This window comes from Falco punctatus (genome assembly GCF_963210335.1).
Source record: "Falco punctatus genome assembly, chromosome: 3".
Lineage (NCBI taxonomy): Eukaryota > Metazoa > Chordata > Aves > Falconiformes > Falconidae > Falco > Falco punctatus.
This window is the reverse complement of record NC_137582.1, coordinates 109,565,334-109,590,675: the sequence shown is the minus strand read 5'-3', so window position 1 is coordinate 109,590,675 and position 25,342 is coordinate 109,565,334. Positions and strand designations below refer to the sequence as shown.

The following is a 25,342-nucleotide window of genomic DNA, read 5'->3' as shown; positions in this document are numbered from 1 at the left end:
GCCAGCTGGGCTTGCACGGGGCCATGCAGCCACCCCAACCACCCCTGTTGGTGACATTCCCCTCCAGGGTCCCCTACCTGGTGCTTGGCCGGGAGGGCCCCTCCACGCTTGTACCAGGTGATGGTGGCCTGTCCCTGCCCAGCCACCACGCAGTTGAGGTCCAGGCTCTGTCCCTCGGCCACGGTGGATGAGGACGCCTCGATCCGGACGGGGACACCTGAAGCTGGTGGCCCTGGTGGAGAGGACAGAGCCATAACCAGCCTGTCCGGGACCTGCCAGATCCCCCCGGTGCCACCGAGCCCAGTCTCACCATAGGATGAGCCAGTTCCAGCTACAACAGTGACAATGGCAGACGCCTCCCGGACGGTGGTCCCCAAGCTCGCCCGGCACACGTACTCCCCTGAATCAGCTGCCGTGACGTGGGGGACACGAAGCCGGGATCCTGAAACCTGGGGTTGGGGACATCCATCGGTGTCACGTAGAGGGGGGACAGGGCAGGATTTGGAGTGCTGCCCATGCTGCCCATGTCTTACCTGGTGGCCGGCAGGCAGGGAGCCACCGCGCTTGTACCACATCACGGTGGCAGGGCCAGATCCTGCCACCAGGCAGTCGAGGTCCAGGGTCTGTCCCTCAGTAACAGATGGGGACGAGGATTCGATGCGGACAGGCGGCGCCAATGCTGCAGGGAGAAAAAGGGGGGACACGGGTGGGTTGTGGCCCCCCCAAACCATCCCCAACCACCACCAGTGTCCCTCACCTGGCACCACTGCCACCTCGATGGCAGCGCGGGCTGTGCCAGCGGTGCTGGTGCCCACACAGAGGTAGATGCCACCGTCAGCTGCTGTCACAGCAGGGATGACCAGCGTGGCGATGTCGGCATGCTCGGCGCGGGACTGTGGCATGAGGGTGGGTGTGAGTGGCACCCACGGTGCACCCACACCCCCCTGCAAGCACCCAAGGGTGCCAGCACCTGGCTCACCTGTGGTGGAAGAGTCCCCCCTTGCTTCTCCCAGGTGATGGTGGCAGTGGGTGACCCTGAGACCCGGCAGTAGAGCCGCACCGTGGAGCCCTCCTGCACCTCTGTCCGCTCCGGGCTCACCTGCACCTGGGGTGCGCTGGCGGCTGAGGGAAGCGGGGGGGTCAGCGCAGCACCGGGGGGTGGGGGGCCATGGGGACAACGGGGGTGACACGAGTGATGCAGATGATGAGGAAGATGGGGACGACAGGGACAATGGTGGGTGACAGGCAGAGACAATAGTGATGACAGGGATGATGGGGACAATCAGGATAGTGGCAGTGATGGGGATGATGGAGACAATGGGGACAGTGGGGGTGATAGGGATGATGGGGTGATGGATGACGGGAGATGGCAGGGATGATGATGACAGGGATGATAGGGACAGTGAGGGTGATGGGGACAGTGGGAGTGATGGGAGGGATGGACAATGGGAGATGGCAGGGATGATGATGACGGGGATGATGATGGTGATTGGGACAATGGGAGTAACAAGGATGATGCAGACGATGGGGACGATGGTGGGTGATTGACAGGGATGATGAGGACAACAGAGGTGACAAGGATGATGTAGATGATAACGACGGGGGCAATGGAATGATGGGGTTGGACGATGGGGACAACAGGGATGATGGAGACGATGCTCACCTTGCACGTGGAGGAAGGCACGCGCCGTGTGCTGCCCGGCGCTGCTGCGTGCCCGACACGCGTAGTACCCCTCGTCGGCGGGCTCCACAGCACCGAAACGCAGCGTCCCACCCTGAACCACCGCCCGTGGCGGCAGCGTGCCTGGGGGACACAGCCCAGCGTCACCCCTGGTTGCCATGTCCCCAAGCCAAGTGCCGGTGTGTGTCCCCACCAGCCCCTGTGGGCACCTACCGAGCCACTCGAGGGTGGGCAGGGGGTTGCCGGTGACCACACAGCGAAACTCTGCCGGTTGCCCCGGTGCCACACTCAGCTGTGCCGGCTCCACGGCAGCGGTGGGGGCAGCGGCGGTGCCGGCTGTGGCGAGAGCCAGGAGTGGGGCTCAGGGCTCGCCAGGGCCCCCCCCTCCAAATGCTGGCCCCAGGCGGTGGGAAGCAGGGGGGCAGCGTGGCACGGCTGGTGGTGGGGTGCACAGTGGAACCCCAGCATGCAGTGGGCGAGGGGAGCACGTGGATTCCCCCGGGCCCCCCCAGCGGTGACTTACCTGGTCTGTGCCCCTCCATAAACTCAACAGGTCCATAAAACATCTGGGTCTTTGAAGGGGCTGCAAAAGGGTGAGGGTCTCAGGGGAGCGTGCCCATCACCCCAGCATCTCGGCACCAAGCAATCCCATCGCCCCAGTGGGTGGGGGCCAAGCATGCCCATCACACCAGTACCTAGGCAGTGAGCCTGCCTGCTGCCCCAACATCTGGGTGGTGAGCCTGCCCGTCACCCCAACATCTGGGCAGTGAGCCTGCCCGTCACCCCAGCGCCTGGGCACTGAGTGTGCCCATCACCCCAATATCTGGGCAGTGAGCCTGCCCGTCACCCCAGTGCCTGGGCACTGAGTGTGCCCATCACCCCAGTGCCTGGGCACTGAGTGTGCCCATCATCCCAGTGCCTGGGCATTGAGTGTGCCCACCACCCCAGCGCCTGGGCACTGAGTGTGCCCATCACCCCAACGCCTGGGCACTGAGTGTGCCCATCACCCCAACGCCTGGGCACTGAGTGTGCCCATCACCCCAACGCCTGGGCACTAAGTGTGCCCATCACCCCAACATCTGGGCAGTGAGCCTGCCCGTCACCCCAGCGCCTGGGCACTGAGTGTGCCCATCACTCCAGTGCCTTGACACTGAGTGTGCCCATCACCCCAGTGCCTGGGCATTGAGTGTGCCCACCACCCCAGCGCCTGGGCACTGAGTGTGCCCATCACCCCAGGATCTGGGCACCAAGCACGCCCACCACCCCAATGTCTGCGCATTGAGTGTGCCCATCACCCCAGCGTCTGGGCACCAAGCACGCCCATCACCCCGGCACCTGAGCACTGAGTGCACCCACAACCCCAGTGCCCGGGCACTGAACATGCCCATCCCCCCGGTGCCTGGGTGCCCCACGGGCTCACCCTGGACATAGAGCGTGGCGGTGCCCTCGTCCATGTCCAGCATGTTGGAGCCGGTGCAGATGTAGACGCCAGCGTCCTCGGGCCGCACGTTGCGCAGCGTGAGGATGCCGTTGAAGTCCACAGCGCCCGCCGGCAGCGTCCCGTGGTTCTGCCGCGTCCACACCAGGGTGTAGGCGGGTGACTGGCGGGGAGAGAGAGGCCTGAGGCCACGGGGATGGGCACACAGGGGGGCTGTCCGCTGGGGATGGGGGGGCTGCAAGCCTGCCTAGGCAACCCACGGAGGACAGGTGGGCACCCAGGGGCGTTGGGGTGCCCCATAGGGGCACATGGGCACCTGAGGGTGCTGGGGGGGTCCATATGGCTGGATGGGCACCCAGGGATGTCCCCGTGCCTTGCGTGACCCTGGGGTACCCAGGAGTGTCCCTCTGCTCTGTGGGATCAGGTGGGCACCCAAGGGTGACCACATGCCTTACAGGGCCTTGGGGGCGCCCAGGGGTGCTTGCATGTCCTGCACAGCCAGGTGGGCATCCAAGGGCAGCCCTGTGCCCTGCATGTCCCCATGGGCACCCAAGGGTGCTCACACACCCTGAGTGAGTAGATGGGCATGCAGGGGTGTCCCCATGCTCTGCATGGCCCAGGGAGCACCCAAGGGTGTCCCTGTGCACCCTGCATGTCCCCACAGGCACCCAAGGGTGTCTCCTTGGCTCACCTTGCTCTTGGCAGTGCAGACAAAGGTGACATCGGCCCCGGGCTTCACCCGCTGCACTCGCTTCTCCTCCACAGTGACAGTAATGGGTTTGCTAAGGGTCTCTGTGGGGATGGGAGAGCTGAGCCCCACTCCTCCCCTCCGTCCGTGTGCGCCCCTGCCTCGGTGACAAGGACCTACCGGTGACAATGACCTCGGCGCGGCTGGCGTTGCTGTGCCGTAGGTTGCGGCAGGAGCAGACGTAGACACCGGCATCAGAGGGCTGGATGCTGGCAAAGTGCAGCTCCTCATCTAGGGGGGGGGGACACACGTGGGTGACACCCCATGTGTCCCCCCCTTGGGGACACCTCAGCCCATCCCTGCAAAGCCGCTCAATACCTTGTCGCCGACTCTGGGCGCCCTTGGGGAGGGGTCGCCCATCTTCTCGCGTCCAGTGGTAATAGAAGGGGGGCTCGCCGCTGGCCTGGCACCGCAGGGTGACGGCACTGCCCTGGGCCACCGTGGTGCGCAGCGGGTGGATGCGGACCACCAGTGGCAGCGGGGAGCCCGCCGGGATGCACGCCTGCCCGCGCACCGTGGGGTCACCCATGTAGCCGGGCGCGCAGCTGCCAGGGAAAAGGGGGTGAGTGGGTATTGGGGTGCGCATGGGGGGGGGGAGCAGCGGGAGCACCTGGGGGTGCATATTTAGGGGTGAGCCCATCAGGGTGGGTGCACTGGGGTGGTATATTGGGGTCAGTGTATCGGGATGAGCTTATAAGTGTTGGTAGGGTACATCAGGGTGGGTATATCGGGGTGGGCTCGTAGGGGTGCATATATCGGGGTGGGTATATCGGGGTGAGCTCGTAGGGGCGGGTATATCGGAGTGAGCACATCAGGGTGGGTATATCGGGGTGGGCACGTAGGGGTGCATATATCGGGGTGAGCACATCGGGGTGAGCTCATAGGGGTGGGTATATCGGGGTGAGCTCATAGGGGCGGGTATATCGGGGTGGGCTCGTAGGGGCGGGTATATCGGGGTGGGCTCGTAGGGGCGGGTATATCGGGGTGGGCTCGTAGGGGCGGGTATATCGGGGTGAGCACATCAGGGCGGGTATATCGGGGTGGGCTCGTAGGGGCGGGTATATCGGGGTGAGCACATCGGGGTAGGCTCGTAGGGGCGGGTATATTGGGGTGGGCTTGTAGGGGCGGGTATATCGGGGTGAGCACATCGGGGTGGGCTCGTAGGGGCGGGTATATCGGGGTGGGCTCGTAGGGGCAGGTATATCGGGGTGGGCACATCGGGGTGGGCTCATAGGGGCGGGTATATCGGGGTGAGCACATCGGGGTGGGCTCGTAGGGGCGGGTATATCGGGGTGAGCTCGTAGGGGTGGGCTCGTAGGGGCGGGTATATCGGGGTGGGTATATCGGGGTGGGCTCGTAGGGGCGGGTATATCGGGGTGGGCATATCGGGGTGGGCTCGTAGGGGCGGGTATATCGGGGTGAGCACATCGGGGTGAGCTCGTAGGGGCGGGTATATCGGGGTGAGCACATCGGGGTGAGCACATCGGGGTGAGCACATCGGGGTGAGCACATCGGGGTGGGCTCGTAGGGGCGGGTAGATCGGGGTGAGCAAATCGGGGTGGGCTCATAGGGGCGGGTATATCGGGGTGGGCTCGTAGGGGCAGGTATATCGGGGTGGGCTCGTAGGGGTGGGCTCTTAGGGGCAGGTATATCAGGGTGGGCTCGTAGGGGCAGGTATATCAGGGTGGGTTCAAAGGGGCGGGTATATCAGGGTGAGCACATCGGGGTGGGTATATCGGGGTGGCCTCGTAGGGGCGGGTATATTGGGGTGAGCACATCGGGGTGGGCTCGTAGGGGCGGGTATATCGGGGTGAGCACATTGGGGTGGGTATATCGGGGTGAGCACATCAGGGTGAGCTCATAGGGGTGGGTACAGGGTGAGCACATCGGGGTGGGTATAGCAGGAGAACATCAGGGTGAGTCTATTGGGGTGCGTACATTGGGGTGAGCATGTGGTTAAGCCCATCAGGGTGGGTATATGGGGCTTGGTATATTGGGGTGAGCCCATCAGGGTGAGCACTTTGGGATGGGTCTATCGGGGGGAGCCCATCAGGGTGGGTCTATTAGGGTGAGTGTATCGGCGTGGGTCTTTCAGGGGGAGCCCATCAGGGTGGGTATTGGGGCAGGTCTATGGGGGTGAGTGTATGCGGGCGAGCCCATTGGGGTGAGCACTTCAAGGCAGGTATAGTGGGGTGGATTCTTACAGGGGGGAGCCCATCGGGGTGGATTCTTACAGGGGGGAGCCCATCGGGGTGGATCTTACGGGGGGAAACCCATCGGGGTGGATCTTACGGGGGGAAACCCATCGGGGTGGATCTTACGGGGGAAACCCATCGGGGTGGATCTTAAGGGGGGAAACCCATCGGGGTGGATCTTACGGGGGGGAGCCCATCGGGGTGGATCTTACGGGGGGGAGCCCATCGGGGTGGATCTTACGGGGGGGAGCCCATCGGGGTGGATCTTACGGGGGGGAGCCCATCGGGGTGGATCTTACGGGGGGGAGCCCATCGGGGTGGATCTTACGGGGGGGAGCCCATCGGGGTGGATCTTACGGGGGGAGCCCATCGGGGTGGATCTTACGGGGGAGAGCCCACAGGGGTGAATATATGGTGTGAAACCACGGGGGTGGGTATATGGGGGTGAGCCCATGGTGGGGGGGGATTTGGGGGTGCTGGCCGCAGCCCTCACCGCTCGCAGTACTGCCCGGTGTAGCCTGGCTCGCAGGCGGTGCAGCGGTACCCGCCGCCACCCAGGCTCTCACAGGTCCTGGAGAACCTGTGGGAACAGGGTGAGGTGGGGGGGGCGCGTCCCCTTCCTGGCCCCCCCCAGCCCTGGCGCCAGCACTCACTGGTTTTCGGGGTACAGGAGAGGACAGGCGCAGGGCTGGCAGTCCTCAGGGGTACCGGCGGTGGCATCCCCGTAGAAACCGGGGGCACACTGGTCACAGAAGTCCCCTGCTGTGTTGTGCAAGCATCCCTGGGGGGGGACACACGAATTGGAGGGGTTTAGGCTGGGATGAGACCCCAGCCCCCCAAAATCCTGTGTAATACAGAAGCTTACGGAGCAGACGCCGCTCTCGGGGTGGCAGCTCTCTGAATGGCCGTTGCACTCGCAGAGCTCGCAGTGCCCAAGGTACAGCCCCCCCCCGGTGCGGGTGTACCCGGGGGCACAATCCTGCCGGGGGGGGGGGGGTGTCAGTGTTGTGACCCCCCCCAGATATCACTGTGAAGGGGGGAGGATGCTGGGGAGGATGCTGGGGGCTCACCTGGCAGGACAGCCCGTGGTACCCAGGGGGACAGCGGCATTCCTCCACCTCGGGGGCTGGGGGGAGGCCGGGCTGGGGGGGCACGGCCACATCCATGGCGATGTCGGCGATGCTGGATGCGGCGGTGCTGGTGGAGTAGGTGGCTCGGATGAGGATCTCATCCAGGTCTGCCAAAGCCATCAGGAGATGCTCCCGCGTCGCCGGTTGCCCATCCGGCCGCTGCCAGTATTGCTGCGGGCAGAAGGGGGGGTCACCACGCCGTGGGGATGGGGGACATCAGGGACAAAAGCCACCTGCCCCCTCCTACCTCCCGAAAGACAATCTCGAAGGTCTGGGGTGCCCGTAGCAGCAGGTCGGGTTGGTACGCCACCAGCGTGATGTCATTGCCCTGTGGATATAAGGGGTCAGTGGGGGTCCTGGTGGCACCCTGTGTGTGTCCCCCCCCCGGCTCCAGGCACCCCCATACCGTGATCTGGATGTCAGCATCGGGCAGGGGGGCTCCCTGCCCCCCCGGGGTGTAGGTCAGGGTGTAGCGGAGGCTCCCGCCGTAGGAGCCCACCTGTGCGGGGAGAGGGGGGGAAGGTGGTGGGACATGGCAGGGATGAGGAAAGGGAAAAAAGAAGGGAGTAGAGGAAAGGGGGGGGGGGGGAAGCGTGGAGAGGAAAGGGGGGGAAAAAGGGGCAAGAAGGGGGGGGAAAAAAGGGGCAAGAAGGGGGGGGGGAAAAGGGGCAAGAAGGGGGGGGGAAAAAGGGGCAAGAAGGGGGGGGGAAAGGGGCAAGAAGGGGGGGGGAAAAGGGGCAAGAAGGGGGGGGAAAAGGGGCAAGAAGGGGGGGGAAAAGGGGCAAGAAGGGGGGGGGAAAGGGGCAAGAAGGGGGGGGGAAAAGGGGCAAGAAGGGGGGGGAAAAAGGGCAAGAAGGGGGGGGAAAAAGGGGCAAGAAGGGGGGGGAAAAAGGGGCAAGAAGGGGGGGGAAAAAGGGGCAAGAAGGGGGGGGAAAAAGGGGCAAGAAGGGGGGGGAAAAGGGGCAAGAAGGGGGGGGAAAAGGGGCAAGAAGGGGGGGGAAAGGGGCAAGAAGGGGGGGGAAGGGGCAAGAAGGGGGGGAAAGGGGCAAGAAGGGGGGAAAGGGGCAAGAAGGGGGGGAAAAGGGCAAGAAGGGGGGGGAAAAGGGGCAAGAAGGGGGGGGAAAAGGGGCAAGAAGGGGGGGAAAAGGGGCAAGAAGGGGGGGGAAAAGGGGCAAGAAGGGGGGGAAAAGGGGCAAGAAGGGGGGGGAAAAGGGGGCAAGAAGGGGGGGGGAAAAGGGGCAAGAAGGGGGGGGGAAAAGGGCAAGAAGGGGGGGGGAAAAGGGGCAAGAAGGGGGGGGGAAAAGGGGCAAGAAGGGGGGGGGAAAAAGGGGCAAGAAGGGGGGGGAAAGGGGCAAGAAGGGGGGGGGGAAAGGGGCAAGAAGGGGGGGGAAAAGGGGCAAGAAGGGGGGGGGAAGGGGCAAGAAGGGGGGGAAATGGGGCAAGAAGGGGGGGAAAAGGGGGCAAGAAGGGGGGGGAAAAGGGGGCAAGAAGGGGGGGGGAAAAGGGCAAGAAGGGGGGGGGAAAAGGGGCAAGAAGGGGGGGGGAAAAGGGGCAAGAAGGGGGGAAAAGGGGCAAGAAGGGGGGGAAAAGGGGCAAGAAGGGGGGGGAAAGGGGCAAGAAGGGGGGGAAAGGGGCAAGAAGGGGGGAAAAGGGCAAGAAGGGGGGAAAAAGGGGCAAGAAGGGGGGAAAAGGGCAAGAAGGGGGGGAAAGGGGCAAGAAGGGGGGGGAAAGGGGCAAGAAGGGGGGGAAAAGGGGCAAGAAGGGGGGAAAAGGGGCAAGAAGGGGGGAAAAGGGGCAAGAAGGGGGGAAAAGGGGCAAGAAGGGGGGGAAAAGGGGCAAGAAGGGGGGGAAAAGGGGCAAGAAGGGGGGGAAAAGGGGCAAGAAGGGGGGGGAAAAGGGGCAAGAAGGGGGGGAAAAGGGGCAAGAAGGGGGGGGAAAAGGGGCAAGAAGGGGGGGGAAAGGGGCAAGAAGGGGGGGGAAAAGGGGCAAGAAGGGGGGGGAAAAGGGGCAAGAAGGGGGGGAAAGGGGCAAGAAGGGGGGGGAAAGGGGCAAGAAGGGGGGGGAAAAGGGGCAAGAAGGGGGGGAAAAGGGGCAAGAAGGGGGGGGAAAAGGGGCAAGAAGGGGGGGGAAAAGGGGCAAGAAGGGGGGGGAAAAGGGGCAAGAAGGGGGGGAAAAGGGCAAGAAGGGGGGGGAAAGGGGCAAGAAGGGGGGGGAAAAGGGCAAGAAGGGGGGGGAAAGGGGCAAGAAGGGGGGGAAAGGGGCAAGAAGGGGGGGGGAAAGGGGCAAGAAGGGGGGGGAAAGGGGCAAGAAGGGGGGGGGAAGGGGCAAGAAGGGGGGGAAAGGGGCAAGAAGGGGGGGAAAGGGGCAAGAAGGGGGAAAGGGGCAAGAAGGGGGGAAAGGGGCAAGAAGGGGGGAAAGGGGCAAGAAGGGGGGAAAGGGGCAAGAAGGGGGGGAAAGGGGCAAGAAGGGGGGGAAAGGGCAAGAAGGGGGGGAAAGGGGCAAGAAGGGGGGAAAGGGGCAAGAAGGGGGGGAAAGGGGCAAGAAGGGGGGGAAAGGGGCAAGAAGGGGGGGAAAGGGGCAAGAAGGGGGGGAAAGGGGCAAGAAGGGGGGGAAAAGGGGCAAGAAGGGGGGGGAAAAGGGGCAAGAAGGGGGGGGAAAAGGGGCAAGAAGGGGGGGGAAAAGGGGCAAGAAGGGGGGGAAAAGGGGCAAGAAGGGGGGGAAAAGGGGCAAGAAGGGGGGGAAAAGGGGCAAGAAGGGGGGGAAAAGGGGCAAGAAGGGGGGGAAAAGGGGCAAGAAGGGGGGGAAAAGGGGCAAGAAGGGGGGGAAAAGGGGCAAGAAGGGGGGAAAAGGGCAAGAAGGGGGGGAAAAGGGGCAAGAAGGGGGGGGAAAAGGGGCAAGAAGGGGGGGGAAAGGGGCAAGAAGGGGGGGGGAAAGGGCAAGAAGGGGGGGGAAAAGGGGCAAGAAGGGGGGGGAAAAGGGGCAAGAAGGGGGGGGAAAAGGGGCAAGAAGGGGGGGAAAAGGGGCAAGAAGGGGGGGAAAAGGGGCAAGAAGGGGGGGGGAAAAGGGGCAAGAAGGGGGGGGAAAAGGGGCAAGAAGGGGGGGAAAAGGGGCAAGAAGGGGGGGGAAAAGGGGCAAGAAGGGGGGGAGAAAGGGGCAAGAAGGGGGGGAGAAAGGGGCAAGAAGGGGGGGGAAAGGGGCAAGAAGGGGGGAAAGGGGCAAGAAGGGGGGGAGAAAGGGGCAAGAAGGGGGGGAAAAGGGGCAAGAAGGGGGGGAAAAGGGGCAAGAAGGGGGGGAAAAGGGGCAAGAAGGGGGGGGAAAAGGGGCAAGAAGGGGGGGGAAAAGGGGCAAGAAGGGGGGGGAAAAGGGCAAGAAGGGGGGGAAAGGGGCAAGAAGGGGAGGGAAAGGGGCAAGAAGGGGGGGAAAAGGGCAAGAAGGGGGGGAAAAGGGGCAAGAAGGGGGGGAAAAGGGGCAAGAAGGGGGGGGAAAAGGGGCAAGAAGGGGGGGAAAAGGGGCAAGAAGGGGGGGGAAAAGGGGCAAGAAGGGGGGGAAAAGGGGCAAGAAGGGGGGGAAAAGGGGCAAGAAGGGGGGGGAAAAGGGGCAAGAAGGGGGGGGAAAAGGGGCAAGAAGGGGGGGAAAAGGGGCAAGAAGGGGGGGGAAAAGGGGCAAGAAGGGGGGGAAAAGGGGCAAGAAGGGGGGGGAAAAGGGGCGCAAGAAGGGGGGGAAAGGGGAGGGGGGGAAAGGGGAGGGGGGAAAGGGGAGGGGGGGAAGGGGCAAGAAGGGGGGGAAAGGGCAAGAAGGGGGGGAAAAGGGGCAAGAAGGGGGGGGAAAAGGGGCAAGAAGGGGGGGAAAAGGGGCAAGAAGGGGGGGGAAAAGGGGCAAGAAGGGGGGGAAAGGGGCAAGAAGGGGGGGAAAGGGGGCAAGAAGGGGGGAAAAGGGGCAAGAAGGGGGGGGAAAAGGGCAAGAAGGGGGGGGAAAAGGGGCAAGAAGGGGGGGAAAAGGGGCAAGAAGGGGGGGGAAAAGGGGCAAGAAGGGGGGGAAAAGGGCAAGAAGGGGGGGAAAAGGGGCAAGAAGGGGGGGGAAAAGGGGCAAGAAGGGGGGGAAAAGGGGCAAGAAGGGGGGGGAAAAGGGGCAAGAAGGGGGGGGAAAGGGGCAAGAAGGGGGGGGAAAGGGGCAAGAAGGGGGGGGAAAAGGGGCAAGAAGGGGGGGGGAAAGGGGCAAGAAGGGGGGGGAAAGGGGCAAGAAGGGGGGGGGAAAGGGGCAAGAAGGGGGGGGAAAGGGGCAAGAAGGGGGGGAAAGGGGCAAGAAGGGGGGGAAAGGGGCAAGAAGGGGGGGAAAGGGCAAGAAGGGGGGGAAAGGGGCAAGAAGGGGGGGAAAGGGGCAAGAAGGGGGGAAAGGGGCAAGAAGGGGGGGAAAGGGGCAAGAAGGGGGGAAAGGGGCAAGAAGGGGGGAAAGGGGCAAGAAGGGGGGGAAAGGGGCAAGAAGGGGGGGAAAGGGGCAAGAAGGGGGGGAAAGGGGCAAGAAGGGGGGAAAGGGCAAGAAGGGGGGGAAAGGGGCAAGAAGGGGGGAAAGGGGCAAGAAGGGGGGAAAGGGGCAAGAAGGGGGGGAAAGGGGCAAGAAGGGGGGGAAAGGGGCAAGAAGGAAAGGCAGGAGACGGGAGGCTGAGCCCACCCCTCCCCCTCCCGGGCTGCCCGTGGGGCAGCTGCTCCAGCCAGCCGGCTGGGTGCTCCCACGGGCACCCCTGTCCCCGGGTGACCCCCCCCTTACCTTGTCCCCCTGGTAGGGGTGCGGCAGCTGCCAGTAGTAGGAGTCGGGGGGCAGCTCCCCAAAACGGTCGTAGGTCAAGCGGGGCTGGGGGGTGCCCGGCTCCACCCTGAAGCCGGTGCCCACCCGGGTGCTGCGCTGCCGGTTCACCAAGGCGAATCCCTGGGGATCACCGGCAGCGAAGGGCGTCCGGACCTGTGGGATGGGGATACCGGTGAGCGGGGCTGAGGACATGTGGGGACACCCTGGGGACGTGGCGGGGGTCACTCACGGTGCCGCGGGCGTAGGCGGTGCTGGCGCAGTGCTGGATGATGCCCATGCAGAAGCAGGGCAGGCAGCCAGCCGGCTCGCCGGCGCTCAGGTGGAAATGGTGGGGACGGCAGGTGGCACAGCGGGGACCCTCCACATTGGCCTGGGGGGGGACACGGGGCGGGGGTGACATCGCCCTGTCACCCTCTCCCAGGGCTTGGGGACACGCTGGGGGGGCGACTCAGGACTCGCCTTGCAGCGGCACTGCCCGTCGGCGTCACAGCCCTCGCCGGTGCTGCCGCGTGGGTCACACTGGCACTGCCCGCTGGGGACACCCGGCTCTGGGCAGGGGGACACACAGCAGGTTAGGCGTAACCCCCCTCAGTACCACCACAGGGGACGCCACCTTGTCCCCTCAGCATGCCACTCACCTCGGCACAGCTCTCCCCTCAGCGGGTCCCCCACATACCCAGGCAAGCACCTACGGGGTGGGGGGACAAAAGAAGCCAATGGGGGGGGGTTGCACCCCAAAACCCACCCCCAGCCCCCAGCCCGGGTTCCCTTGGCACCTCTCGCAGAGGCGCCCGCCGTGTCCTGGGGCACAGGCGCTGCAGGTGGGCTGCCCATCTGTGTCCTCGAAGCAGCTCTTAGTCACCCTGCGGAGGGGACAAGGGGTGGCTGAGACCCTGCCAGGTGTCCCCAAGGATGTAGGGGACCAGGGGGTGGTACCTACTGGGTGTCACCGTGGGGTCCATGGCAAGGACAGGGCTGGCAGTCACCCGGGGTACCCCGGGTGGCATCACCGTAGTAGCCGGGTTGGCACTTGTCACATTGGGCGCCCTCCGTGTGATCCCGGCAGCCCTGCAAAGGAGTGGGGCGATGGCATCGGTGGCACTGCCACGGGGGTCCCCGGGGTGTCCTCCCACTGTCCCCAGCTCACCTGGCAGACGCCAGTCTCGGGGTGGCACTCGGCAGCGTGGCCATGGCACTGGCACGGCTCACATGTGCCCAGGTAGAGCCCTGCAGTGCTGCGGGTGTAGCCGGTGTCACAGTCCTATGGAGGGGACACGGGGACAGGGGGGTGGGCCACTGTTCAGTGTTGCCAGCGCTGAGGTGAGGGGACACTGAGGGTCTCACCTGGCAGGAGGCACCGCGGTAACCAGCTGGGCAGGCGCAATCCTCCACCTCCAGCGCGGGCGGGCGGCCGGTGGCATGTGGCACTGCCACATCCAGGCTGACATCGGCCAGTCTGCGGGGCGAGACAGGAGGTCCCCACTGCCCTGCCTGCCCTTGCCCCCATGTCCCCAGCGTCCCCTGCCCTGTCCCTGGTACCTGCTCTCCTCCGGTTGATCCGAGTAGGACGCCCGGATCATGAAGAGGTCAACGTCAGCCAAAGCCATCAGGAGATGCTCCCGGGTGGCATCGCGCCCGTCCGTCCGTCGCCAGGCATGCTACGGGCACAACCAGGCAGTGACCACCATGTCCCCAACCCCATCCCAGGGAAGGAGAGGGACACCCACGGGTCCTCACCTCACGGAAGGGCACGGTGACAGTGGTGGGGACGCCGGAGGGGGGGGTGGCATCAGAGAAGTGCTTCAGGAGGATGCCATTGCCCTGCAGCAGGACATCCGGCTGGTGCAGCAAAGGTTGGGCACCCACCAGTGCCCGATGCGTCACCACGTACCGCAGCTCACCACCGTACGATGTCACCTGCGGGGCGGGATGCAGTGAGGCTCAGCTGGGCTTGGGGACACCCAGCTTGTCCCCCAGCCGGCCCTGGTGCTGGCACCTTGTCGCCAGTGAAGGGCGCGGGCAGCACCCAGTAGTAGACGTCACGGGGCAGCGTGGGGAAGGCGGCGAAGAGCAGCTCCCGCGGGGAGGAGAAGCGGATGCCATCGCCCACCGTCTGCGTGCCAGCGAGGTTGGCCAGGCTCAGCGCCGGCGTCTCCTCAGCCGTGAGGAGGACCTGCAAGGAGAGCGAGAAGGGGCTTGGCGGTGGACACGGCACGGCACAGTACGGCACGGTACAGTATGGCACAGCAAGGCACGGCACAACACTATATGGCATGGCATAGCAATGCATGAGATGGCACAGTGTAACATGGCATGGCACAGCAAGGCATGGCATGGCACTCCATGGCATGGCACAGTACAACACGGCACGACATGGCACTACGTAGCATAACACAATGTTGCACAGCAAAGTACGGCACAGCATGGCACCATATGGCACAGCACAACATGGCACGACATGGCTCTATATGGCATAGGACAATGCGGCACAACAAGGCACGGCACTGTACGGCACAGCGTGGCATGACATCACATGGTGCAGTACGGCACAGCACGGCACTACATGGCATAACACAATGTGGCACAGCAAGGCACTGCACTGTATAGCACCGCATGGCACACCGTGGCATTGCACGGCACAACGTGACACAACATGCCATGGCACGACATGGCATGCCATGGCACACCGTGGCATTGCACGGCACAATGTGACACAACATGCCATGGCACGACATGGCATGCCATGGCACACCGTGGCATTGCACGGCACAATGTGACACAACATGCCATGGCACGACATGGCATGCCATGGCACACCGTGGCATTGCACGGCACAATGTGACACAACATGCCATGGCACGACATGGCATGCCATGGCACACCGTGGCATTGCACGGCACAATGTGACACAACATGCCATGGCACGACATGGCATGCCATGGCACACCGTGGCATTGCACGGCACAATGTGACACAACATGCCATGGCACGACATGGCATGACGTGGCACACCGTGGCACAACATGCAATGGCACGACATGGCATGACGTGGCACACCGTGGCATTGCACGGCACACCGTGACACAACATGCAATGGCACGACATGGCATGACGTAGCACACCGTGGCATTGCACGGCACACTGTGACACAACATGCAATGGCACGACATGGCATGACGTGGCACACCGTGGCATTGCACGGCACAACGTGACACAACATGCAATGGCATGACATGGCATGACGTGGCATGGCATGACAAAGGCACTATAAGGCGCAGCATGGCACAACATGGCATTGCATGGCACAACATGACACAACATGGCATTGCATGGGATGACGTGGCATGGCACAGCAAGGATGGCAAGGCACTATATGGCACAGCATGGCATTGCACGGCACAGCATGGCATGGCAAGGCATAGCAAGGCACTATATGGCACAATATGGCATTGCACGGCACAACGTGACACAACATGGCATAGCATGACATAGGATGACGTGGCATGGCACAACATGGCACAGCACGACATGGCACGGCACAGCACGCCGTAACGCTACACGGCATGGCAGAGCATGGCATATAACGCCATATCATGACACAAGACTGCAAGATGCGGCATGAGATGACGCAGGGTGGCCCGGCACAGCCCGGCTGCACCCACGCGGTACCTGGTGGCGGTGCCAGGCGGAACTGGCGCAGTGCCGCGAGACGCCCATGCAGAAGCACTGCAGGCAGCCGTCGGGGTTGGCCGCGCTCAGGTGGAAGGTGCCGGCGGCGCAGGCGTCACACAGCCGTCCCCGCACGTTGGGCTGCAGGGGGTGGGCACCGTGGGTGGGGGTGCCAGGGGGTGGGTGCCACGGGTGGGGGTGCCAGGGAGGGTGGGACCCGCTGGGGGACTGGGACATGGTACAGCAGGGTGGGGAGGTGGGTGCCACAGGGGATGGGGATGGGAATGGGTGCTGGCGGGGACGAGTACTGGGTGCCCCAGGGATGAGACTGGGTGTTGGGGCGGGGGGGGGTGTCAGGTTCGGTGCTGTGGGAGGGGTGGGACTGGGTACCCCAGGGATCGGACTGGGTGCTTTGGGAAGGGGCGGCATGGGTGCTGGGGGGATCAGGCTGGGTACCATGGACTCAGTGCCATTGGGGGGTCAGGATAGGTGCCATGGGGGATCAGACTGGGTGCCCCAGGGAGCAGACTGGGTGCTGTGTGGGATAAGACCGGGTGCTGCTGGTATTGGACTGGATACCTCGGGGAGGGCGGTGAGAATAGGGGCTATGGGGGTGGGATCCCCATATGGCATAGGTGCCCCAGGGATCAGACTGGGTCTCATGGGGGGGGCACACTGGGTGCCTCAGGGATCGGACTGGGTGCCGCGGGGGATGGGAACACCCAGCCCCCCCGCCATGCCCTGCCCGCACCTTGCAGCGGCACTTGCCACCAGCATCGTCCTTGCCCCCGCGGGTGTCACACTTGACGAGCTCCTGGCCTGCAGGCAGTGAGGGTGAGGGTGGGGGCACCCATGGGTGGAGGGCACCCTTGGGTGGGGGAGGGGGCACCCCACAACCAGCTCCCACCACTCACCAATCGGGGTGCACTTGCCACCCGGCTGGATGGGGTCTCCCTCATAGCCTGGGGCGCACCTATGGGGATGGATGGGTGATGGGTTGGGGGTCTCAGGTTGGGGGGAGGGTTATAGGGACACCCCTCACCCACCTCTCACAGCGGCGGCCAGCGTAACCGGGCGCGCAGGCATCACAAGTGGCTTGGCCATCCGTGTCCAAAAAGCACGACTCCGAAAACCTGCGGGTGACAATGATGGTGACACACCAGGGCAGTGACATTTGAGGGGTAGGTCACTGTGGTGGGCACCCACCTGCGAGACGGCTCAGTGTAGGGACAGGGACAGGGGTGACAGGCAGTGGCCGTGCCCTTGGTGGCATCGCCAAAGAAGCCAGGTTTGCACTTCTCGCACTGGGGACCTTCTGTGTTGTGCTGGCAGTTCTGGGGGAAACAGACACACGTGGCATGGAGGGAGGTGGCACTGCACCATGTCCCCATCCTCTTGTCAACCCCCTGCCCTTACCAGGCAGTGCCCAAAAACGGGGTCACAAGTGCTGGAGTGGCCGTGGCAGCCACAACCAGAGCAGGTCCCCAGGTAAGGTCCCCTCGTCACCCGCTCGAAGCGTGTGGCACAGCGCTGGCATGACAGCCCGGTGTAGCCCACGGGGCACCTAGGGACACAGCAGCATGACAGTGGCATCGTGGCAGTGGTGGCACCGGGCCTGTGATCTTGCTGCTGGTAGTCACCTGCACTCCTCAACGTCGCCGGCTGGCCCCAGGCCAGTGTCACCAGCGCTGGTGACATCCATGGCCACGTCACTGAGCCCCACGCTGGCCATGCGCCCATCGTAGACCGCCCGGATGAAGATGCCCTCCAGTTCCTGCAGCACCAGCAGCAGCAGCTCCCGGCTGACTGGGGCACCCTCCTCATCCTCCCAGTGGTCCTGCCAGGATGGTGATACCAGTGTCACCCCAGGGTGATGCCAACACCAGCATCACTAACCTGCCACCAACAGCATCACACACCCACCTGCCACCACCACCATCACCTGCATCACCCACCCGCCACCATCACTTGCCCACCACCACCGCCACCATCACCAGCATCACCCACCCGCCACCACCGGCATCACCCACACCTATCATCACCAGCACCACCCACCCACCACCCCCACCCCTGCCCAGCTACCACCCACCTCGGTGAAGGGCACGTGCCGCCGGTTGAGGACATCAGGCTGGGTGGCCCCAGCGCGTGCCCGCAGCTGCCGCCCATGGCCCCGCAGCACCACGTCGGGATGGGTGGTGGGCTCCGGGGGCCCCCGCCCCAGCCGGTACCGCACCCCATAGCTCAGTGCTCCCCCGTAGGCATCCACCTGGCAGCATCAACGGGCTGTCAGCAGCTGTGCCGCCGGCATCCCCAGCCCTGCCCCCACCCTGGTGTCACCTTGTCCCCAAGGAAGGTGTCTGGCAGCGTCCAGAAGGCATCAAGGGCCAGGAAGCGGCGGGACAGATCCAGGAGCTGGAATTCCTCAGTGCTCACGTCCACGTGGAGCTGGGTGGCCGAGAGCACTGGTGGAGATGGCACTGTCGGCACTGTCACGTTGACACCTACAAGGAGAGATGCTCAGCCCCTGGGGTGTCCCTTGTCCTCCATCCCTCGTCCCCATAACTCACCCTTGAAGTTGTCAGGGCGGTCAAAGCGAAGGTGGAGGCGATGGCGGTGCCGGGCGGTGGCACGGCAGGCGGTGGTGACACCGAAGCAGAAGCAAGGCAGGCAGCGGGATGTCCCCGTCACCTGGAAGTGGCCTTCAGGGCACGGCCCTGCCAGAGAGGGTGGGTGATGGTGACAGTGCCATGGGGCGCACTGTGGGATGGGGAGGGGAGGGCAGGGGATGCTCACCGGGGCGGGTGACGGTGAGGATGCTGTCGGGGATGCCGAAGACCATGCCGAGGGTGTTGATGGCCTCGCAGGTGTAGGCACCTTGGTCGGCTTCTTTCACATCCCGGATGGTCAGTGTGCCCTGCCCGGCCTCGCTCACGATCGACACCCTACGCGGCACACTTGGCACCTGGCACCCAGCACACACGGTGCCCGGCACACCCAGCACACACGGCACACTCAGTGCCCAGCACACGCGGCACACCTGGCACAGGTGGCACACACGGCGCCCAGCACACACGGCACACGCAGCACACTCTGTGCCTGGCACACATGGCACACACGGTGCCCGGCACACACTGTACACCCAGACACACGGTGCCCAGCACACCCGGCATGCTCAGTGCTCAGCCCACGCGGTACCCAGCAAGTGGCACGGGTGGCCCACTCATGTCCTAATGCCCAGGCCCCACCCCTCATTGCACGCCCTGCCCACTAGTGCAAGCCCCGCCTACCACATGCCCTCCAGTGCAAGCCCCTCCCACCAAAGCCCCCTCCCAAAGTGCAACCCTCTCCCCCAGCACAAGCCCCTCCCACCAGCACACACACCCCCACCCCCAGGTCACACCCAAGCACAAGCCCCTCCCCCAGACCCCCATGGCCACACCCCCTTGCCCCCCCCCTTACCTGTGGCTGCTGGGCGTGTGGCCCCAGTTGAGGCGCCAGGTGACAATGGGGGTGGGGACGCCGGTGGCAGCGCAGGTGAAGGTCACGGTCTGGCCTGGCACGGCCCGCACCGCCTCCTGTGGCAGCGACACCACCTGCGGGGGCACTGCCCACAGCCCCCTGTCACCACCCGCAGCCCCCCAGCACCCCACACAGCCCAGACTGGCAATGGGGCAGCAGCATGGCACTATGCCAGTGTCCCCAGCATGGCGCCTGGCACTATGCCATGGCACGGGGTCCCCAGCATGGCACCCAGCACTGTGCCATCACATGGGGTCCCCAGCATGGCACGGGGTCCCCAGCATGGCACCTGGCACCATGCCATGGCACAGCATCCCCAGTGTGGCACAGGGTCTCCACTGTGGCATCTGGCACCATGCCATGGCACGGCATCCCCAGTGTGGCACAGGGTCCCCAGTGTGGCACCTGGCACCGTGCCACGGCATGGCATCCCCAGTGTGGCACAGGGTCCCCAGTGTGGCACCTGGCACCGTGCCACGGCACGGCATCCCCAGTGTGGCACAGGGTCCCCAGTGTGGCACCTGGCACCGTGCCACGGCACGGCATCCCCAGTGTGGCACAGGGTCCCCAGTGTGGCACCTGGCACCATGCCACGGCACGGCATCCCCAGTGTGGCACAGGGTCCCCAGTGTGGCACCTGGCACCGTGCCACGGCACGGCATCCCCAGTGTGGCACAGGGTCTCCACTGTGGCATCTGGCACCGTGCCATGGCACATCATCCCCAGTGTGGCACAGCATCTCCAGTGTGGCACCTGGCACCGTGCCACGGCACAGCATCCCCAGTGTGGCACAGGGTCCCCAGTGTGGCACAGGGTCCCCAGTGTGGCATGGGGTTCCTGCATGGTACCTGACACTATTCCATGGCACAGGGTCCCCAGTGCGGCACCCAACACCGTGCCATGGCACAGCATCCCCTGCCTGGTGCCACAGCACAGCTCTGGCACAGCACCCCCCGCAAGCAGCCACAACACGAGGTCCCCAACCCAGCGCTGGGCACACCCCCCAGCAGAGGTGTCCCCTTCCCTGGCCACCACATCCCCTGCGGATGCCACTCACCGCAGCCGACCTCATCGGAGCGGTCGGGACAGTCGGGCTCCCGGTCACACTGGTAGCTGGCACGGATGCAGGTGCCGCTCGCCACGCATCGGAATTCCGCCGGCCCGCACGCCGCACCGGGTGCCTTGGTGGCTGCAGCGGTGACGGTGACATATGTCAAGCGGGGCCTTGTCACCACACGTGTCCCCAGCCCAGCCACACTCACGGCAATCGGTCTCATCGCTGCCATCGCCGCAGTCGTTCTCGCCGTCGCAGCGCCAAAGCTTCAGGGCACAGTGCCCGTTGCGGCACTTGAATTCGTTGGGTTCGCAGGGCGAGGGGGTGCCTGGGCGATGGGGTGGGGGGTCAGCACCCATAGGGTGCCCCCAGTGCCACCCTCACCGCGGCACCGCAAACTCACCGCAAGCCTCCTCGTCGCTGCCGTCGGCGCAGTCAGGCTCACCGTCACAGAGGTAATCGCGGGGGACGCAGCGCCCGTCGGCGCAGGGGGCTTCGCCCACTTGGCACCCCCCGGCTGGGGGCTTGGGGGGGCGCGGGGTGAGCGGGCGGCGTGGGGGGGCGGTGGCAGCGACAATGACGGTGCTCACCGGGCGGGTGGTGGCGGGGCGGACGGTGGTGGGGGGCATCCGTGTCAAGGGCTCTGTGGGGATGGGGGGGTTATAGAGGGAAATGGGGTAGCGAGGGGGGGGTTATAGGGGGGGGTGATGGGGGGGGGCTCACCACAGCCATCCTCGTCGGAGGCGTCGCGGCAATCGGGCCGGCGGTCGCAGCGGTATTCAGCAGCGACGCATTCACCGCTGCCGCAGGTGAACTCCAAGGGGGTGCAAGCACGTGGGTGGGGGGGTCACTGGGGGGGGGGGGGGGGGGGCACAGTCAGACTGATACCCCCCCCCAATATCCACCCACCAGAAATAAGTGTGTGGAGGGGGGGGGTGGGGCAGATGAGACACGCTGGTTCAGGCGAGCAGGGGATGTGATATGGATTAACACGGGGTGGTCGGAGCGCCCCCAGCCCGGAGCCCCCCAAAGCCCCCCCCCTCCAGCTCACCAGCCCCCAGGCGGCGGAACTGGAAGCCGTGGGGGGAGGTGAGGTAGGAGGCGATGGAGCCGGCGGCCACCAGGTCCCGCAGGACCCCCCGCAGCTGTTCCTCATCCCCATTCCCCTCCGAGCCCACGTCCAGCTCCACGAAGACGTCGCCTTGCAGCTCTCTGGGGGGGAGGGGGGGGGGGAGGGGTTAGCACCCCAAAGTCTCCCTGCTGCACCCCTCCAAATAGCCCCTACACCCCCAAACCTCCCCCTGCACCCCTAACCCCCCCCAGACTCCAAAACCTCTCCATCACCCCCAACCTCCCCCTGCACCCCCAAATCAGGGTCATCCCCGACCCCTCTGCACCCCCAAACCCCCACTGACCCCCCAAACCTCTCCATCACCCCTAAGCTTCCCCTGCACCCCCAAATCAAGGCCCTCCCTGCCCCCTGACCCCCCCTGCACCCTCAAAACTGCCATCACTCCAACCCCCCCACAGACACACAAACTTCTCCATCACCCCCAAACTTCCCCTGCACCCCCAAATCAGGGTCCTCCCTGCACCCCGACACCCCCCGCACCCCCAAACCCCCCAATTCCCCCCCCAAACCTCCCCATCCCCACAACCCCCACACACCCCCAAAACCTCCCCACCAACCCAAACCCCCCCAAGCCCTTCAACCCTCCCCAGCCCCCCAAACCACCCCAGCCCCCCCAGCTCACTTGATGAAGACCACGCTGACCACCTGCTCCCCAGGCACCTTGTAATACTCCGACTCCAGCTGATGGGGGGAAGGGAGAAAATGGGGGGGGTCAGGGTGCCCTTCCTGGGGTGCCCCACACCCCCAGCACCCCCTGTGCTCCCCCCACTCACCGTATCCACCACGGCCTCAGAAATCTCCCGGAATTCCTCGGATTCGGGGTCCTCCAGCTGCCGGCTGTAGTCGATGCTGCGGGTGAAGTTCACCAGTGCCCGAAAATAAACTGGGGAGGGTCAGAAAAGAGGGGGGGGGGTGTCAAAAATGGGGGGGTGGCACCTGCACCCCCAAAAATCCCCCCCTATGACCCCCTATCCAGCTGTGACCCCCCCCCATCCAGCTGTGACCGCCCCCACCAATATTTGGGGTGCCCCCCTCCAATATACAGCACTGGGAGAAAAAAGTGGGGGTGCAGCAAGGTGGGGGGGTGTCCCCCGAAATGTGTCACTTACTCAGTGGGGGGTCGTCCTCGGGCTCAGCCACCACCATACCCGCCGGTGCGGGGGGGGGGCCCGGGCGCTGCCCACCGAGAAGGAGGAGGAGGAGGAGGAAGAGGAGGAATAAGAGAAGGATGGAGAGGAGACAGAGCTTGAGAGCGGTGACACGCAGGTGACACCCAGGGGACAGGTGCCACCCCACAGCATCCCCTTACCAGTGGGTGCCAGCCCAGCGCCGGGTTCATGGGTAGCACTCACTGGCGGCCAGGTGACACCGCTGCCGTCCTCCCCGCTACCATCTGCGACAGAGACAGCATGGGTGGCACCCAAGGTGGCACCCACCCACAGTGCCACCCACCCACCCAGTGTCATGCCGGGTGCCACCAGGTCCCACTGCCATCTGCAATGGGGACAGCATAGGGGGCACCCAGGGTGACACCCACCCACAGTGCCACCCACCCACCCAGTGCCACTGCCATCTGCAACAGGGACAGTGTAGGTGACACCCAAGGTGGCACCCACCCATGGTGCCACCCACCCACTGCCATCTGCAATGGGGACAGCACAGAGGTCACCCAGGGTGACACCCACCCACAGTGCCACCTTACCGCCAGATGCCACCAGGTCCTCGTCATCGGAGAGCTGTGCGTAGTACCAGCGTCCCCGTGTCCCCCCGATGTGGTCAGCCACCGTGTCCTCGGGGAAGGAGGTCTCGGCCAAACCCCGGGTGACCTGGGGGACACCCATCACCCCCCCGCTGGGTGCCAGGCCACGTCACCAGCACAGGGTGGGGGAAGGGGGGACACCGATGGCCACGCGGGTGGGTGCTGGCAGGGCCGGGGTGCATAGCTGTGCGGTGGAGTCACGGCGCGGGGGGGGTGGGAGGTGGGGGGAATGAGCTCATCGCCCACCCACCGCATTCCTGCGCCGTCAGGGCCCCACCGTGCCACGGCAGCGGGCACACGCGTGTGCAGGCACGTGGAGGTGCGTGTGCAAGGGGAGTGTGGGCTGTGCACACGCATTTGCACCACTACATGCAGGCACTGACACGTGTGCACACTGACACGTGGCTGTGCACGCGCATTTGCACTGCTCCGTGCATGCACCCACACAGGGATGCGTGTGCATGGTGGCATGGGGCTGTGCACGCCTGTTTGCACCATGACACGTGTGCACTGACATGACAATGCGTTGCACAGAGTGGCGTGGGGCTCTGCACATGTATTTGCACAACTACATGCATGCATCACCATGGGGACACGTGTGCGCAGTGTGTGGGGCTGTGCACGTGTGTTTGCACCATTACATGTGTGCACTGACACAGGGACGCATGTGCATACCAGCATGTGACAGTGCACAGACATATGCACCACCACAGGAACACAAGCGCACACTGGCATGCTTGTGCACACCTGTTTGCACTGCTACATGCATGCACCAACATGGGGATACATGGGGTTGTGCACATGTGTTTGCACCATTACACGCATGTACCAACACAGGGATCGCTGTGCACACCAACACGCGGCTGCGCACACACATTTGCACCACCACAGGAGCACGCGTGCACACTGGGGTGCTTGTGCACACCCATTTGCACTGCTACACACATGCACCCACACAGGGACACATGTGCACAGTGGCATGGGGCTGTGCACATGTGTTTGCACCACTACACACATGCACCAACACGGGGATCCCTGTGCATGCCAACACCTGGCTGCACACACACGTTTGCACCACAGCACGTGCACACCTGCACGCACCGACACGCGTGTGCACTGACAGGCATGCACACCTTGGCACCCACACCGGCTCATGCACGCCTGTGATTGCACCCCCACAGCTGCGCACACGCGTGTGCACCACCCCGGCGGGTGCCCCCTGCACCCATCACGGTGCCAGCGGCGGGTGCCCCCCGCCCCCCCCCCCCCCCGGCGAGGAATCCGTCGGGGCAGCACTTTGCTGTGCAAACAAGCGCCAGGGGATTAAGCGGGCGCAGAGGGGGGGGCGGGGGGGACAAGGGGGGGACATGGCCACTTGCCCACACAAACAGGGGGACCCAGTGACCCAAGGGAGTCTGGCTCCAGAGGGGGGGCACCCATGGGTGCCAGCCCAGCCCCAGCTGCTGGGGAGGGGGGCAACGGGGAGGTGGCCAGAGGGGGAAACTGAGGCACGGAGGAGCCCACGTGTGCACCGAGCATGTGGGTGCTCAGCGCTGCTCCCCACACATGCACTGAGTGCGTGGGTGCTCAGCGGGCGGGTGCTCAGCCCCAGCATGCAGCGGGCCCCATCTCGGGCTGGCGGAAGGGCAGCTGCTGTCCCTGCAGCCGGTGACCGGGCAGGGGACAATCGCCCCTCTCCAGTTTCCGGAAGGTTCCTGCACCACAGCCCCGCCGGACACTGGGCTCCCCCCACCGCCGGGGCACCGCGCCCGGCCGGACGCCGCCGCTCACATTTTCCACTTGCCGGCCCAAATCCTGCCCCACACCCTGGGGAAAACGGGGGGGGACATGAGGAAGAGGAGGGTGAGGAAGCACCACCCTGTCCCATGTGCCACTTCGCTCGAAAAACCTTGTGCCCCACTCTGGTGGGGGGGACGCCAACCCCCCCCCCTCAATTTGGATGTGCCACCTCGTTAAAATTTCAATGTACACCCCTGCCCCATATCTGGATGTGCCCCCCAACCTGGATATACCCCCAAATCTGGATGTGCCCCCCCCTTACTTCATCCGGCCGAGGAAGAGGAGGTGACGCATAGCAGGAATAATAACCGGGAGGGGGTTATTAATAGCAGCCCCCCCCCCAGTCTTATTGTTCCCCCAAGGTCGTGGCTAAATGGTGTCACACCACCACCACCCCCCATTCCTTCCCCACCG

At 65.0% G+C, this 25,342-nt stretch overlaps 1 protein-coding gene across 1 annotated transcript in view; it reads right to left on the bottom strand.

Annotated features, from left to right (window-relative positions):
* HSPG2 (heparan sulfate proteoglycan 2) overlaps positions 1-25,342 on the bottom strand; it is a 43,018-nt gene that overhangs the window by 15,029 nt on the left and 2,647 nt on the right. Inside the window, 51 exon segments of the mRNA XM_080377729.1 lie at positions 78-232; positions 311-449; positions 534-679; positions 758-893; positions 980-1,122; positions 1,664-1,804; positions 1,895-2,017; positions 2,205-2,264; positions 3,102-3,282; positions 3,811-3,911; positions 3,988-4,098; positions 4,186-4,412; positions 6,556-6,642; positions 6,716-6,843; positions 6,928-7,041; positions 7,133-7,363; positions 7,440-7,520; positions 7,599-7,691; positions 11,957-12,148; positions 12,225-12,365; positions 12,455-12,543; positions 12,634-12,683; positions 12,772-12,858; positions 12,936-13,063; positions 13,143-13,256; positions 13,340-13,451; positions 13,535-13,653; positions 13,733-13,912; positions 13,992-14,168; positions 15,665-15,805; positions 16,416-16,483; positions 16,579-16,637; positions 16,711-16,797; positions 16,871-16,998; positions 17,081-17,228; positions 17,305-17,501; positions 17,754-17,930; positions 18,002-18,165; positions 18,232-18,378; positions 18,458-18,606; positions 19,124-19,268; positions 20,241-20,372; positions 20,446-20,565; positions 20,641-20,880; positions 20,961-21,081; positions 21,083-21,087; positions 21,289-21,449; positions 21,992-22,050; positions 22,143-22,252; positions 22,679-22,762; positions 23,072-23,195. Coding sequence (XP_080233855.1) covers positions 78-232; positions 311-449; positions 534-679; positions 758-893; positions 980-1,122; positions 1,664-1,804; positions 1,895-2,017; positions 2,205-2,264; positions 3,102-3,282; positions 3,811-3,911; positions 3,988-4,098; positions 4,186-4,412; positions 6,556-6,642; positions 6,716-6,843; positions 6,928-7,041; positions 7,133-7,363; positions 7,440-7,520; positions 7,599-7,691; positions 11,957-12,148; positions 12,225-12,365; positions 12,455-12,543; positions 12,634-12,683; positions 12,772-12,858; positions 12,936-13,063; positions 13,143-13,256; positions 13,340-13,451; positions 13,535-13,653; positions 13,733-13,912; positions 13,992-14,168; positions 15,665-15,805; positions 16,416-16,483; positions 16,579-16,637; positions 16,711-16,797; positions 16,871-16,998; positions 17,081-17,228; positions 17,305-17,501; positions 17,754-17,930; positions 18,002-18,165; positions 18,232-18,378; positions 18,458-18,606; positions 19,124-19,268; positions 20,241-20,372; positions 20,446-20,565; positions 20,641-20,880; positions 20,961-21,081; positions 21,083-21,087; positions 21,289-21,449; positions 21,992-22,050; positions 22,143-22,252; positions 22,679-22,762; positions 23,072-23,195 — 6,552 coding nt within the window.